Here is a 17,629-nt window from a genome sequence, read left to right on the forward strand (position 1 = left end):
GAACCACTTCAATCAGCCTCCCTGAAAGATCTCACCTTTAAGACTCTTTTCCTGATATGCTTAACCACAGCTAAAAGAGTCAGTGAGATTCATGCCTTCAGCAAGAACATCGGATTCTCATCCGAAACGGCTACATGTTCTACATCTTGGTTTTCTAGCCAAACACGAGCTGCCTTCTCGGCCTTGACCAATATCGTTCGATATTCCAAACTTATCGTATGGTTGGAAATGAACTAGAAAGAGTATTATGTCCTGTAAGAGCTCTTAAGTTCTATTTTAAAACCTTTACGAGGCCCGTCTGAAGCTTTATGGTGTTCAGTTAAGAATCCATCTTTGCCTATGTCAGAGAATTCTTTATCCTTTTTTTTACCAGACTGTTAATACGAGAAGCTCATTCCCTTCTGAATGAGGAAGACCAAGCTTGGCTGAAGGTAAGGACACACGAAGTTAGAGCTGTCACAACTTCCGTGGCCTTTAAACAAAATAGATCTCTGCAAAATATATTCGACGCAACCTATTGGAAAAGCAAATCAGTGTTCGCGTCTTTTATCTTAAGAATGTCCAGTCTCTTTACGAGAACTGCTACACTCTGGGACCATTCGTAGCAACGAGTGCAGTAGTGGTGGGGGCTCCACCACTACAATTCCCTAATTCCAGAACCTTTTTAATCTTTCTCTTGAAATATTTTTGGGTTGTCCGGAAGGCTAAGAAGCCTTTCGCATCCTACTTGATTTGGCGGGTGGTCAAAATCATTTCTTGAGAAGCGCCTAGATTAGAGGTTTTGATGAGGACCTTTAGTATGGGTTGCAACCCTTCATACTTCAGCTCCTAGGAGTCGCTCAGCATCCTATGAGGATCGCGAGGCTCAGTAAGGAAGACGTACTTAAAAAGGCAGAGTAATTGTTCAAGTCGTCTTCCTTACCAGGTACTTATTTATTTTATGCTTGTTATTTTGAATAACTGCTAAAATGAAATACGGAATACTTAGCTCATAATGTCAACTTGTAATGCTGGTCTCTACCCACCCCCCTGGGTGTGAATCAGCTATATGATCATCGGGTAAGTTTGATATTGAAAAATGTTATTTTCCTTAGTAAAATAAATTTTTGAATATACTTACCCGATGATCATAAATTAAAGGACCCACCCTTCCTCCCCAATAGAGAACCAGTGGGACAGAGGAGAAAATTGGTTCTTTGTTGACATCGAGTACTTGAGTACCTACTTGACAGATGGCGCTGTTGATGTACACCCCCACCTGTATAGCGATCGCTGGCGTATTCCGCCCGTAGGTTTTTTCTGTCGGGCAGCAGGGATGCAGCTATATGATCATCGGGTAAGTATATTCAAAAATTTATTTTACTAAGGAAAATAACATATTTCCTACGAATTTGTCATGTTAGATTCAATACATCATGCTGGAATTAGATTGTCCACAGGAGCGTTTAGAACTTCGCCTATCACAAGTCTCCTAGTTTGATGCTGGAGAATTACCTCTAGACCTTTCGGTAGTCTTCTATTGTTTGGTATTGGTTTAGGTTGCAAAGACACCCTAATTCTTTAGCCTTTCAGACTGCAAGCCTTGTAAGACACTCAACATACTTTGAGTTGCACTCAAAATCTCCTCAACCTTATGGCTTTCGGGTGAAACAATTATTAAACAGTCTTGATATAATTAGAAGTAAGGTGCTTCCATTTCAGGTACCATCAACACCTCCATGGAAATTACCAGAGATATCTTTTTGTAAATACTTTATTGGAGTTAAGAAGAATATGACTGACTTAGACTCCAGGTCTCTTTTTATGGAACATGTTGCAGAACATAGGGGATCGACTTTTATATATACTGATGGCTCCAAATCTGATGCTGGGATTGGATTTGGAGTACATAGTAATGGTTTTAATTGTAGAGCTGCACTTCCTCTAACAACTTCCATATTTACTGCTGAGCTGTATGACATACAAACCGCTATTGAGAAAATGGCGTTGGAGAAGGAGGGTAATTTTGCCATTTTTAGTGATGCAAGGAGTGTCCTTCAAGCTTTAGAAGTTTTTAATTCTAGTAACCCTTTAGTTTTAGATATTTTAGAATGGATTTTTCTTATTGGACGGAGAGTTATAATGGTTCGATTTTGTAGGTGTGTCTGGGAAGGGGAATGCAGATTTACGGGTGAAGAATGCAGCATCCGAGTTGCTACCAAGAAGGTATCCCATTCCCTGTAATGATATCCTACCTAACATCAAGAAATTGGTTTGTAATAAATGGCAATAGCACTGGGATAGTCTAGATGGCAATAAAATGAGAGAAGTAACAAATGTCATATCTCCTTGGAGGTATAAGATGATGGCCCGAAAGTGGGAGACATCTCTTTGTTGTCTCCTCTCTGTATTGGTCACACTCGGTTGACACGAATTTCTGCTGAAGGGCCAACACCAACAGTATTGCGACGACTATTTGGTACCTTTAACAGTGAGGCATATGTTGACAGAATGCCCCAATTATAATGACATAAGAAATAGATATCTGTTTGAGGATCGAAGTGAGGATGGCAGGTTCATCCTTGCCAAGATTCTTGGACATGATGTGTCCGACTATGCGAGTGGCTTTATTAGATTTATTTCAGAAGTAGGTCTTCTGAAAACTATTTAACTTCTATAATGACATCTTAACTTATATAGTTTTGATTGAATATTCTTTTATTTCTTATTGAAAATAAATGATATCGGCATCAATGACCTTACATGTCAGGATGCCAGAAAACTTTAAATCAATCAATCAATCTTTAGCTATGGTAAGCAGCTCTTCTATGAGAAGGACACTCTAAAATCAAACCATTGTTCTTTGGGTTTGGAGAGTGCCATAGCCTCTGTACCATGGTCTTTCACTGTCTTGGGGTAGAGTTCTCTTGCTTGAGGATACACTCGGGCACACTATTCTATCTTATTTCTCTTCTTTTTTTTCTAACCTTTTTACAGTGTATATATGAAAGATTTACTTTAAAGTTACCATTCTTAGAATATTTTATTCTATTTGTTAATTACTTCTCTTTTAGTTTCCTTATTTCCTTTCCTTACTGAGCTATTTTCCCTGTCGGAGCCCTCGGGCTTACAGTATCTTGCTTTTCCAACTATGGTTGTGGCCTGACAAGTAATTTTTAATAATAATAGCCAACAAAATCCTGATTTTGAGGGATACCCCAACTGTGGATCTCTTTGCGACGTCATTGAACAACGGGCTCCCGCTCTACTGTTTCCCTGTCCTGGATCCCCAGGCGTTGCGGCAGGATGCATTTCAGCAACGGTAGGTCAACATGGCGTTTTCGCCATTCCCCCATGCTGCTTGATGAAAAGGGTTCTTAACAAGGCAAGATCATCCGCAATCTAGCGATGATCCTCATGGCTCTGCTTGGCATCAGTAAGATGGTTCCTGTACCTTCTTCAGCTGCTGACAAAAACTCCCTCCACGATATGATCTACTCAGACAGCCACATGTGAACATCTACCACAGAAATGTAGGTCCCCTTATATCTTCACGCCTGGACACTTTCCAACATCTCATTGCACGGAGAAGCTTTTTATGGCGGAGGCTGAAAGGAGTTAATTTTTCCTCTGTCAGTATTGTCTCTCTTCATACGGAGTTACAAGCCTACCTACTCTCAGTCGGAAGTTAGTTCTCCTCCATGGAGCATGGTTCGTATCCTTCAGTCCTTTAAGCTTACCCCCTATGTCTCAGGATATCAAGCAGGAGATCTTTACTTGGCTTTGAAGACAGGTTTCCCGTTCGTATTGGCTTCAGCCAAGATAGTCGGTGAATTCCATTTTCCGCCTACGATGTCTCATTCATGGTGATGGAAAAGGTAATACTCGACTTCGTTCCTGGCAGCATCAAATCCCTGATTCAAACCCTTTGGATTGGGAGTCCTTCGTAGCATGACCAGTGATCAAGATCAACAGATACTATGCCAGGGAGGAGCTTGTGGTGCTATCTCAAGAAAACTGCAGGAGCTCACCCCCTAGTTTCAGCACTCTTCGTCAGCTCGAAGAAGGTCAAGAGAAGGATCACCAAGAAGACATTCTCGGCGATTCGCAAGGTCCTAGTGTGGGCATTGAATCCTGATCCTTCTCCTCAGCAGAGGAAACCTAGAGCTCATAATGTTAAGGAAATGAGTATGCCCCTAGCATTTAAGAAGACCTACTCTATGACACAGGCCTTACAGTCAGGCGTGTGGAAGAGTCAAACGACCTTTACCGCCCACTTCCTGCAAGACATGATCCACAGGAACATGGAGACGTTCTCCACTGGCCCTGTGGTGGCTACACAATAAATGATTTAAACACCTTAGGCTCCTTGATGGATTAGTAGCAGATGGTGGAGGGCAGAGTTTCACCAGGGTTAAGTCTGGGATGAATGATAAAAAATGACTGGCTTTTTCTTTCATCTTTCCCTCTTTGGGGAATCAGCACTTTCAGTACTCTGCAAAGCTGGCCTCTACTGTCTGCAGGTAAAACCATTTCCCTTGTGTAACCTGGTACGTCCCCATACCCCTTGGTGAGATGGGATTGGGTAACGTCTATGGTCGATTCAAAGATTCCAACGTTACTGAAAATTCTTACCTAGACTAGTTGCCTTGCTAGTATCACACAATCACACAGATTGCTCAGTTTGCTAACTGTGCTTTGCACGGAATTTAGCGAGGTGTCAGGGTTTCTCCCTGTTACGTGCGTAGCATGTACGGGAAAACCCGTGGTCATATTCCAGCCAATTGGTTCGGATTTCCACCCTCCTAACGGGTGATTCATCCTAATAAATAGCAAAAGTGTTTGTATTTAGTGTCGCAACAAATGACAAATTCGGAAGTAAATAGTAATTTTCCTAACGATATACTGTACTGTAAACCTTGAGCTATTTATACAAATTGGCCCTCCATGACCTGTCCCCCGATAAGTCTTGCCTGCAATGAAAAGGGGCGAGACAACACAGGTGTGTTTGTGAGCGGGGTACCCAATTACACCTTTACCTCTGCTAAGTACCTGTGGGGTAGTTACACTATGCCAAAAGTCTTATGGCTAGTCTTCCAGCTTTACCAAAAGTATATCCCTATCAAAGTACATCCCTAATAAATAGATACAGGTTTGTATCGTTAGGAAAAATACAAAGTTCTTCCAAATTGGTTATATTATTCCAAATTTGTCATTTCTATTTAAAACGAGAATCCTGTATTGTATGTACAGTACCTCAGTTAAAGACCCTATCAAAATAAAGACTGGATATACTAGTATTTGTTGCTAACCCCCCTCCCCCTCACATACACCTGTGCTTGAACTCACTTTGCTCTCGGCTTGGATGGTAGACGGACATGTCCGCTGTCATCCTCGCCGCTCATTGGCACCCATTAATGCTTTCTCTTTTTGACAGTTTTGTGTGTGAAGTTGGCCTCTGCTATTATGCGCACCTGCCCTGGATTACCCGACCGCCCCTGTGGAACGTTCATGTCGGCGGTCGAGACAGACCCTCACGCCCTTTGCCCTGCCTGTAGAGGTCAACGGTGTGATGGTGATAATAAGTGTAGTGAGTGCAGGGAGTGGTCTACCTCCCAGTGGGAGAGGTTTTCACGGCGACGGAAGAAGTCCAAACGGGATATTTCTTCTTCAAAGGTTTCTTTGAAAGGAGAAAAACCCAAGGCCTCTTCTTCCGTTGCTCAAACCTTCTCCGAAGCTCCCACTCGGTCGGTCTCCTTCGAGAGACTGTTGAGTGGTAGCGTAGACCGTGGTACTGTTTCCCAAACTCAGGGTTCGAGAGATTGTGTTGCCTCCCCTAGCGAGGCAGCTCCACCTCTCCCCCAGGGAGAGGATTTGTCACTAATCCATCTTTTTCAGCTTTTTTCTTCCTTGGGGCTTGAGGGTTCGCCCTCCAAGGAAGTTTTACTTGACTACATCCGATTGGGTGCCGCTGTCAAGCAATCGCCGCCTCCGGCAGAGGTTGATCCTCTGTCGATTGTCGACGTTGTGGTGTCAGAGGTATCCAATGCGGTATCTCCTACTACCTCTCCCTCTTCAAACCGCACAGTAGCTGAAGGCTTAGTTTCTCCCGTTCCTGTTCTACCAACGAGGGAGAAACTAAGTCTAACAGTCTCTCCTGCTAGTGTTTCTTCCCCTCGGGGGAGTTCACTTACAGAGACTCCTCTTCGGAGGACTGCAGAAGGTCAGCTTGCTGATCCCACGGCCCCTAGAGGGCGTATTCGTCGCAAGGCTCGCCTTCCTTCACCTGCGATGAGGAGGTGCCTCTTTGGTTCTACATATTCGTTGCAGTCCCCCGCAAAGGACCCTCATCAGCAACCACCGACTGTTCCTGCTTTGGTCCTGGACCTCTCAGCGGATCGTTCGCGATCCCCTTCGGTGGAAGGTCGTCCTTTCAAAGGACACGTCGACCTTCCACCCGTCAGACTTGCTGACCTGCCGTCACCGTTCCTGAGTGCTGATGCGCTCTACGTGCCGACGAAACCTGACCTTCACGCTCGTCAGGCATCATCTAACCCTAATACAGGGCATTAAGGGCGTATGCGCCAACGCGCGCATACTTCCCTCACGCGCTATGCCAGCAAAGCAGAGCGTACGCGCCCACGCCCAGCTACGTGCCATCCCTCTCCTGCGCGCCAGTGTTCTCCCGCGCGCCAGCGCTCTCCTGTACGCCAGCGTTCTCCTGCAAGTCAGCGATCTCCTGCACGCCAGCGCTCTCCCGCGCTCCAGTGCCCTCGCACAGCAGTCATCTCTCCTGCGCGCCCACAATCTTCGGATCTGGCCGCTGTTGGGAAGTCTATTCTGACTCCTCCCACGCGCTAGCGCTCACCTACGTGCCAACTTTCTCCAGCTCGCCATCGCGCAGACACGCGCAGTCTCCTGCATGCGTCCACGAGGATACGCGCGCCCCGCGCTCCCTCGCCCATCCTCATCCTGACGCGCGCCCGCGTTTCAACGCCCTAATCCTGTTCTCCCGCATGCGCCATCGGTCTCCTGCGCGCCAGCAGTCTCCCGCGCGCGACGTCTGGTATTCTCTATTGCGCAAGCACCATTGCGAGCGTCAATATCCTCCCGCGCGTGAGGCTGCTGTACAACGCATGGCAAGGTCACCATCGCCGCTTTCCCCTCCCCGCAAACGCATAACAGCGTGTATTGCGGCGGAAGGGAAACATCCAGAGAAGTCCAGGATCCTTATTCCTTTTCAGGCGAATCCACCTTTGGGAACTCCTCCCAGGGATCCTTCAATCCCTGTCCCTTCAGAGGGGGTGTCTGACAGCGCGTCTGTCAGTCGACAACCTTGGTTTGGTGCACTAATCAGAGCAGTTACACAGGCGTTCAAGCCTGTTTTCTCTGAATTAGGTCACATATCCTTGGCTGTCTCTACCCCTCTGAAGAGAAAAAGAGGAGTTCTGGACGCGGTAACTTCTCCAAGGGCTAAGTTGACTCCACGTAAGCCTTCGAGGCAGGTTCCTTAACTCCCCCAGACTTTCTCTCCTTCCCTGTCGGACGAGTATTTCCCGTCCTCAGGGGAATCACGTGAGCTGAGAAGTCTTCCCCAAGTGGGGGCTGGAAAGAACTTGTCATCTTCTATGTTGGAGTCCTACATCCTTCCCAGGAAGGAGTCGAAGGACTCGAAGACTTTACCAAAGTCCTCTACAAGACCAAGGACGGAGCCAACTAGCCACTCGGAGAACGTCCGCGACTCTCCCCAAGAAGAGCCTTTGAGGACAGGAGACTTTGCTGCAAGTCCAACGTCAGGAGGAGAACAGCAAGAGTCAGAACATGGGGTTTGGCAAGTTCTGACTCTAATGAGGGCTCTCAATGGGTTTGCCGACCCAGAGATCCCTCCTCGAGAGGGCAAGGACACGGTCTTCTACCGCGTCTTCGGTACTCAGAAACCATCTAAGGCCAGTGCAGCTCTGCCCTGGTCTCAGAGGGTTAAGAGTACCAGGGACAAGATCGCTGTACAGCTCTCTAAGTTGTCCTCCTCCAACTGTTCCAGTGCCGGCAACAAGCTTCTCCCACCTCCTCACATACAGCAGAGGAGGTACTTTGAGATCTTGGAGGAGCCTTGTTTAGCTCTTCCTCTCCACCATTCGTTGGAAGAGCTTACCAGGGGAGTCCCTCTTGAGAGATTCTCCAACCGGCAGGTCTCATTCTCGGCAACCAAGATCCTTACCCTGGAGAAGGTTGCGAAGTGTGCTATGCAAGCCACTTAGTGGCTTGACATCTGGTTAGGGACCTTAGGTATCCTGATACGCTCTGAGGATTTCTCCAAAGAACGTACCAGGAAAGCTATGGAGACGTTCCTTCTATCAGGCACTCGCACGATCGAGTTTCTAGCCTGCCAAGTCTCGAACTTATGGGCAAACACCATCCTGAAACGTCTGGACGCGGTGGCTGAGAGATTCCATCCGAAGGTCCCTAGCACCGAGATCAATAGGCTCAGGCATTCTTCTTTAGAAGGAAGGATCCTGTTTGAGCTTAAGGATTTGGAACAGGCCGCTGAGAGGTGGAGGAAGTCTCACCAAGACTCCCTCCTTCATAGGGCTTTGACATCTAAGCCCTATAAGCCTCCAGCACCCTAGCAGTCCCGTCCGACTAAGACCGCAAAATCAACGACAGCAGCGAAGACAGTGGTGTTTAAGCCCTTTCCTGTCAAGGATAAGAAATGCAAAAAGTCCTCCAGGGGAGGTAAGAATCCTAGAGGGAGCAGCCGAGGCCACAAACGCTAGGATTGGCAGTCCCCCTGCATGTCCACTAGTGGGGGGATGCCTACAAAGTTGCTCAGACAGGTGGCAGCAACTTGGGGGGCCGATTCCTGGACGATTTCCGTAATCAGTCAGGGATACTGTATCGCGTCCCGTTCACAACATCTCTACCTCCTCTGACGACAAATCCAGTGTCATTGAGCTCCCTTGCCATGGGATTGGCAAGGGGGCAAGCCCTTTGGGCAGAAGTCCAGACCCTGTTGAAGAAGGGCGCTCTCCAAGAGGTCTTCGACGGGTCTCCAGGCTTCTTCAGTCGACTCTTTCTTGTAAAGAAGGCGTCTGGAGGCTGGAGACCAGTCATCGACCTCTCAGCTCTGAACAAGTATGTCAAACAAACTCCGTTCAGCATGGAGACCGCAGACACGGTCAGACTAGCAGTGAGACCGCAAGACTTCATGTGCACACTGGATCTAAAGGATGCGTACTTCCAGATCCCAGTCCATCCGTCTTCAAGGAAATACTTAAGATTCAACCTTGACAACAAAGAGTACCAGTTCAAGGTGCTGTGTTTCGGTCTCTCCACAGCACCACAGGTTTTCACCTGAGTGTTCACCCTAATATCTTCGTGGGCACACAGGATTGGCATCCGTCTCCTTCGTTATCTGGACGACTGGTTAATCCTAGCAGACTCGGTGTCATCCCTTCTTCAACACCGGGACAAACTTCTGAGACTTTGCCAGGATCTGGGGATCATGGTAAATCTCGAGAAGTCCTCACTGCTTCCCACTCAAAGACTGGTATATCTAGGCATGGTTATAGACACCAATCTCCACAAAGCCTTCCCTTCAGACGACAGGATAGCAAGGCTGAGGAAGGTCGCAAGCCCTTTTCTCAGACGAGAAGAGCTTCCAGCCCGATCGTGGTTACGTCTCCTCGGTCACCTTTCATCATTGGCTCGTCTAGTTCCCAACAGTCGCCTCAGGATCAGATCCCTCTAGTGGCGACTCAAGTCCTGGTGGAATCAAGTTTACGATTCCCCAGACGTCCTGATCCCTATGGGACCTGCGGAACTGACGGACTTCCAGTGGTGGGTGGCAGACGAGAACCTACGAAAAGGAGTGGACCTTCTCGTCCTCCCCCCGGATTTGATGCTGTTTTCGGACGCTTCAAAGAAAGGTTTGGGGGCCCATGTACTGTACCACACGACCTCAGGCCTGTGGTCAGAGTCAGAAAAGTATCTCCATATAAATCTCCTAGAGATGAAGGCCGTCTTCCTGGTCCTTCAACAGTTCCAACAATACCTGGCGGGTCACCTTGTGGTGGTGATGAGCGACAACACCACAGTAGTGGCTTACATCAACAAACAAGGAGGTACTTTTTCGCAGCATCTATCCCATCTAGCAGTAGAGATACTGAGATGGGCCAAAATCCACTCGATACCCCTATCGGCACGCTTCATTCCAGGCAAAAGGAATGTGCTCGCCGACATTCTGAGCAGAGCATCTCAGATATTGAGTACCGAGTGGTCTTTGGATCATCTAGTAGCCAACAAAGTCCTGACTTTGTGGGATTCTCCGACTGTGGATCTGTTCGCAACAGCCCTGAACTTCAGGCTCCCGCTGTACTGCTCCCCAGTCCCAGACCCCAAGGCTCTCTGGCAAGATGCTTGCCACCAACGTAGGGACAACATCGACGTTTACGCCTTTCCCCCATTCTGTCTGATGAGGAGGGTGCTCAACAAGACCAGAACATCGGTCAATCTTTCAATGACCCTCATAGCTCCGCTATGGCATCACGCGGAATGGTTCCCGGACCTTCTGCAACTCCTAACTGAGCTACCAAGAGAACTCCCTCTATGGCACAATCTGCTCACGCAACCACATGCCAACATCTTCCACAAAGCTGTAGCTTCGCTACGACTTCACGCCTGGAGACTATCCAGCATCTCCTCTCTGAGAGAGGATTTTCGCAGCAAGTTGCTGTCAAGATGTCTGGACATCTGCGAAAGTCATCCTCATCTGTCTACCAGGCAAAGTGGAAAGTCTTCTGTGGTTGGTGTCGTGGAAGGGGTATCTCTCCATTCGATGCCACTATTCCAGCAATAGCGGAGTTCTTCGTGTATTTGCGGGAAGAAATGCGCCTTTCAGTCTCGGCAGTGAAAGGCTATCGCTCAGCCTCAAGTCTAGCTTTCAGGCTGAAAGGAATGGACATTTCTTCATCGCTAGAACTTTCTCTACTCATACGTAGTTATGAACTTACCTGCCCTCAGTCGGAAGTGAGACCTCCTCCATGGAACGTGGTTCGAGTTCTGAGGTCTCTTAGACCTTCCTATGAACCATTACGTCAGGCATCAGATCGCCACCTAACCTGGAAGATTGTGTACCTGCTAGCTTTGGCTTCAGCCAAGCGTGTGAGCGAACTTCATGGTCTCTCGTATAACATCGGCCATTCAAGGGGAGGGGGGGGAGGTAACGTTCAGCTTCATCCCTGAGTTTATTGCTAAGACTCAGAATCCTGGAGTAGCGGATCCTCGGTTCGATTCCTTCCAGATTTCTATTCTCCGCTTTGTAATAGATGACCCAGACCATCTTTTACTATGCCCAGTAAGGAGTTTGAAGCTATATCTCAAAAGAACAGCTGCATTCCATCCTCATGTGCCAGCATTATTCGTTCGTCAGCACAGGGAGGACTAAGAGGAGGGTCACCAAGAACACCATCTCTGCATGGATTCGTAGAGTCATTCATCTGGCCTTGAATCCAGATCCTCCTCCGTCACGTCGCCCTAGAGCACATGATGTCAGGGGCATAGCTACGTCCCTGGCCTTCAAAAGAAATTTCTCTGTGAAGCAGGTCCTTCAAGCGGGGGTGTGAAAGCGTTAGACCACATTCACAGCCCACTACCTGCAAGACGTGACCCACAGGAGGCTCGATATGTTCTGGCCCTGTGGTGGCTGCACAACAGCTGGTTTAAAACCTCAAGCTCCTTAATGGACTAGTAGCAGAAGGTTGAGGACATTGTTACCCGGTTTTAGTCTGCATGAATGAAAAGGTTTGTGGGCCCCTTATTCTTTCCTTCATCATCCCCTCTCTTGGGGAAAGCAGCATCCTGGGTTTTCTGCATAGCTGACCTCAAACCACTGCAGGTAACCATGCTCCCTTGTGTTCCTAGTATTAAGTTAATACTGTTACGTCCTCATACCCTGACGAGGTGGTATTGGGAAAGTCCTAGTCTACAAGTTTCCATCTAAAGAACTTCAGAACAACTTCCTAGGACGAATGACTACTTCATACCTTCACACACAGCTTGCATAGGCCGCAATCCTTGCGTAGCAAGGTTCTAGCAAGGTGCAGGGACTCTTTATTTCTTGGGTGCTTACACACTCAAATAACGAGCCCCCGGGCAAAGCCAAAAGCCAGTACTGGCTGGGACGTCCACCCTTCCTAATGGGTGAGTCACCCTTATTAAATAGCGTGGTTTGTATTCCAGTTACGGAACAAATGACAAATTCGTAGATAATTTGTATTTTTTCTAACTATACAAACCTTAGCTATTTAACCAAACTTGCCCGCCAGCCCTATCCCCCTTGAAGTCTTACCTCCAAGCAAAGTGAGAATGTCTGTGTGAGGGGGGGTGGGGGTTAGCAAGCTACCCTCCCCTACCCCCGCTAACTAGCGATGTGGGTAGTAAACCCTCGTTAAATTTTAATGGCTCGTCATTTGAGCTACGCCCCTATTAAATAGCTAAGGTTTGTATAGTTAGAAAAAATACAAATTATACACGAATTTGTCATGTTTGCTTCGTGCCATGTGTTTGTCAGCTATAATTCTCTTGCTATTTCAGTAAGGTACAGTATTTGCTAAAAAGCTGAATTTTTATTTCAGATGCAGGTTTTGACATGCAAGGAGTCAGTTTTGAAGAAAAGAAGGCTATTTTTGCCATGCTTGAAGAATCACGCAAATCTGCTCAGGAGGAAGAAAATCAAAGGAAACAATGGCAGGAAAGTGAAGATATTATTTTGAAAGAAACTCTCAATAAGTCCTCTCATATGGAGGAAGTAAGTATGCCATCAGTTTTCTAATATCTTTTTAAAGAGAAATTATGCATTCACATGATACTCTCAGATATGATTTTTGTATGCTGTAATTATTTACTTGTTTCGGCACTATATACACATCATTTCACTCTTTACAATGGGAATATATTTCAGCGACACCTGAAACCAGCAATAAGACTTTTGCCGAGATGTAACTACCCACTGCTAGTTAGCAGGATATAAACTGGCCAACCCGCTCACACCCGTACTAGTAACGATACGTCACTTTTCATTTCGGGTCAATAGAGAACAAATGTGCTGTCATTCTCTCCCGCAAACTGAATTTACTTGGTAACGAATGAAAACAATTGACCAAAAACTTTCTCTCTCTTTCAGAGTGTGTGTACGTGAGTATCTAGAATGCAGGTTTGTCCCTGCATAGAAGGGCACTGTTGTGGCACCTTTATGTCAGCTGTGGAGACAGATACTCATAGCCTTTGTCTTGCGTGCAGGGGTCACACCTGTTTGCAAGTGTCTCCACGTGATGAATGTAGGGAATGGCCTCCTCCCAGTGGCAGTGATATGGTAGGCAGCCAAAGAAGAAGGCAAAGAGGGATTCTCCCCATCAAGTTCATCCTTGAGGGCAAAGAAACCTTGCCATCTGGCTTTGTCAGCTTGTTCCTGTCACTCTGACTTTGCTCAATCAATCTCCTCCGGTAAACGGTCGAGTATGAATGGTGGCCCTTTGACCCTCAAACAACCTTACAGTTCTGAAGTCTCTGTTGCTTCCCCAAGAGAAGCAGCGCCTACTTCAGGTGTGGGGAAGTCTCCGCTTACATGCTCTGGCTTTCTTTGGGGCCTGAGGGTTCCCCGTGCAAGAAACGGCTGCTTAAGGTCCTACGGCTGTGGACACAGCGAGAGTGCTTATTTGCCTCCCCAGGGGTTGATTTCCCAAGACTGGAGGTCATGTACCCAGATTCAAGCTTTGGTTATGTTCCACTGGCAGCGTATAATGCTGACTTTCAGCCTGGGCCTGCTCAGTGTGCCAAAGGGAAGCAGACTGCACTGCTAGGAAGTCTGCCACCAGGTGTCCGGCAACCTGCTGATCTTGAGAAGGATACCCTTTTCTAGCTGTAGTCAGGCAGCCATCCTGTTCGCAGGAGAAGCTCCTTCCCCAGTCCCAGGTGTCAGACGACCTTCCTGTTCATGGGAAAAGTGCCCTTTGCTTGCGTGGTTAGCCTCCCTGGGGCTTCCACAAGCGTATGCTTGGTTCGTCGATGCCTCGCTCTAACTCTTCAGATCGTAGTTTCGCGGAGCTTGATTACAGTGGGGATAGGCAGCTGCTTACAGCTCCTGCCGCTCATTTTGCAAGGCCAAGTTTCTCAAAACTTGCGCCTAGAGTTTTGACTTATTATAAGGGAGGACCTGCTGTCCTGCCTGCAGGCCATAGCACAGCAACACCCCAGCCTCCTGCGTACATAGGAGAGAGGAAGGCTGCGTGTCAATCTCTTACAGGAGAAAGGACGAGCAGAAGTGTTGTTCTCGAGAGCATGCTAGTTTGAAGAGACACAGATCCTTGTCCAGCGGACGAGTCTTGCCCGCTGTCAGGCACCCAACCACCTAACGAGGTGGATGGGTGACGTCCTCTGCCTGATCAATGTCTGCTTGCTCTCCCAACTGCAGGCTATATTAACCACAGGGATTTCGCAATACCTTACATGCCAGCGCGTCATGTGGTAGCTCACTCTCCAGTAAGCAGGTAGCAAGATAGCAAATACAGGTAGATCGCACTTTACCTACTCACACTGACACAGGTGCTCACTCTAGCACGCCTCGCTACCGCTTCCCTCGCCATCAGGTGAGGCAGTGATCACGCTCTCTGGACAGTGCTATGTTGGTAGCATTGTCCACTCCATCTTTCCACTCTTCTTCGGTAGGGGCGAGGGCATGCTCGCTCGCGATTGACAAGCTAACCTCACTCACTTTTCTAGGAAAGCAGAGCATGGAGAAGGGCATGATGTCTCATCAGGTCATGTTCTGCCATTCCTGGACACTCCACATAAGCCTAGGACACACTCGTGGTGCCCCTTCAGATGCTGCCACCTTTTGAATAGACGCACCACGCTTTGCAGACATGGTTCAAGCAATTTGCCAGGTGGTCTCAGAACCGACCCATGATCCTCCAGGGATACCCCACATGGGTACTCCGACCATCCCCCTGAAGGTTTCAAGTTCCTTGAGAAGAAGAATTCCTCCGGTTGACACAAGGTGTAGCAGATTTCTCCTTCAGTGGTGCCCCGCCTTCCTGCCCCTCAGCGGTCTTCCAGGTACCATAAGTACCTTGGCACCAAGGCCTGTAACATCACCCACGACCTTGAGTGGGAAAGGCTTGGTTTCATACCCATCAAACTCTGTGGGCTGCCATCCATCCTAGAACCAGCAGCAGTTTATGAGAGGTCTTGTTCATGGACAACTATCCACTCTTGCCTATTGACTGGGATCGACAAAACCGGCCGTCCTATTGGCAGAGGTTCGAGCTCCTCCTCCTCCTCTCCTCCTCCTCCTGTGCCATCTAAGGATGTGAGATCCAAGTAACTGCCTAGGAAGGACAATTTTTCTGGCTTTGCGGACTTGAACATCCATCTGCGCTAGCAGAGACTACAAAGTCCTCTACTTGGCCCTTTGCTTAGAAATGGAGTGGCTGCCATTTTGTTATCCTTTCCACGGTTTCAATGAATCTGAAATAAACATCTGGTTAGTTTCATAAGAATGATACAGATGGTATGCAATTTCTTCAAACTTTTATGAAGAGAAAATTCTTGAGAGTGTGAAGTTATTGTTTGTGTCATAAATTAGTGTTTATGAGACATTATTATGGACATTCAGACCCTTTAACATGACAATAAACCTTAAATGATTGAAATTAAGTAGTGCACAGTGTAAAGATATTCACAAAATCACAGTGATTAGGAAATAACCGATAATGCATATCGGCCTATGCAGCTATAGTGAATTTTCACCGTGACAGAGTAGCCTATGGTTCAAAGTGATGCCAAATTTGAATTCCTTTTCCCTGAAAACCTAGGGATAGAGACCAATATTATTGTCATAGCCCATCTAGAACTGGAGTTATAGCAATCCGTAAGTTGGTGGGCCGACTCCGGCGGCCATCTTTGATTTCGCCAGGATAAATCAATTTTTTCGGAATTTATACTAGAGGGTCATATTCCTCTGCCTAAAAATAGCTATTCTGGGAGAAAAAAAGCATCTTGATAGGTAAACCCAACGCCGTGAAAAAATATTTTGTGATTTTTGGCGGCCATTTTGGATTTTGGCCGCCATCTTGGATTTCGGGAAAAATTTCAGATGGCCCAAAAGCTTATTTGAATCAGCAGGGTTCAAAGTACCAGAATCAGTTTAGAAAACCTTGACCCCAAAAAAGGGCAGTTTTTGCATGGCTCCAACCTGTCTATAAGTCTTTATGGAGGCTTTATAATCAAGCACCACAGAGGTAAAAGCTATGAAATATCGTGCATCGGCAACATGAATGAAACTTCGGTTAATGTTATGCGATTCAACTCACAGTACAAGTAGATAAAATATGAGAGAAGCATTTCAAATCAACCTATTGGAATTAATATGCTAATTGGAAAATGATAGAACAAGTAATAATTGTCTCTTTTAGTAAATATGAAATATCATTCCGTAGCATGCCTTAATAATACTGGAATTACAGTATTTGATCCAAAAACTGAGGTTGATGACGGACTAGGCATGGTTGTTCAACTGATTTGAATGTAAACAATGCCTATGATTATAATTCGCTATGTTTTTTCTATATAAATACGATACTGAAATGTGAATATTACTTGCATTATTATACAGTCAAGTGAAAACAGGGAGAGAGAAGGAAGAAACAAAGGGAGAGAAAAGGAAGAAACAACATGACAAGGGAGCCATAGACATGAGACAAGGGGGGAAGGCAGTAGCCAAGTTCCTTCTTGCACATCCCCTCCGCCAAATCTATGCTAATTCGAATAATATTCGAATTAGCGAAATCAATGGATTTGGTAAATGCGAGAAGGAATGAAAAATAGGAATGGGACTATATGGAATGAGGGATAAAAAAGGGGTTTAGAATGATTAATAAAATGAAAATGATGAATGAATGCTAGAAAAGAGATGAATGAAATTGTGAAAATAGAGAGAATCAAAAGAGTTGGAAAGATACGTTGTAGATGTGTATGTGGGAGAGCAAAGTAAATGTATGAAAGGGATTTGGGAAGGAATTAGGAAAAGTTTTAAGGATATAATTATAATAAGTGACGGACAATAATAATGTGAAAGAGATATCATACTAATATGCATGATAAGTTATATCAGTGAGATAATATCGTGAAAGTGATGATAGGTTGACGACAGACTACGCAGATTTAATCAGCTGAGTTGAATGTAAACAATGCTTGAGATTATAATTTTCTATGTTTTTTATTATAAATACATTACTAAAATATGAATATTACATGCATTATTATTGGATACAGTTAAGTGAAACACCAGTTTAATCAAAATCCGGTTTATTTCAAATATAGCTGTAATTTTTTTACCACAGTAAATGGATATACACTGTACAGAGAGAGCTAGGACCAGCTGTGTGTAGAGATAGGTAATGGCACGAAGTGCTCCCAGTGTAAAGGAGCGCGGGCTATTTGAAATCATCGCCTAGCTTGAATTTTAAAGCGATTTTTATGAGAATTTTTATTTAATAGGTATTGCATTGTTCTTGGCCATCCCAATGCTGTTGCCAACTATTAGAAATCAAATTCTTAATGTTGGGTAAAGAATCATCACAAAGAATTTTTTTTT

At 46.2% G+C, this 17,629-nt stretch overlaps 1 protein-coding gene across 2 annotated transcripts in view; it reads left to right on the plus strand.

The window, feature by feature from the left end:
• LOC137631793 (uro-adherence factor A-like) overlaps nucleotides 1-17,629 on the plus strand; it is a 258,626-nt gene that overhangs the window by 20,274 nt on the left and 220,723 nt on the right. For both annotated transcript variants that reach the window (XM_068363762.1, XM_068363763.1), the window contains exon 2: nucleotides 12,612-12,784. In XM_068363762.1, coding sequence (XP_068219863.1) covers nucleotides 12,612-12,784 — 173 coding nt within the window. The remainder of the gene's footprint in view (nucleotides 1-12,611; nucleotides 12,785-17,629) is intronic.

This window comes from Palaemon carinicauda, chromosome 40 (assembly GCF_036898095.1).
Source record: "Palaemon carinicauda isolate YSFRI2023 chromosome 40, ASM3689809v2, whole genome shotgun sequence".
Classification (NCBI taxonomy): domain Eukaryota; kingdom Metazoa; phylum Arthropoda; class Malacostraca; order Decapoda; family Palaemonidae; genus Palaemon; species Palaemon carinicauda.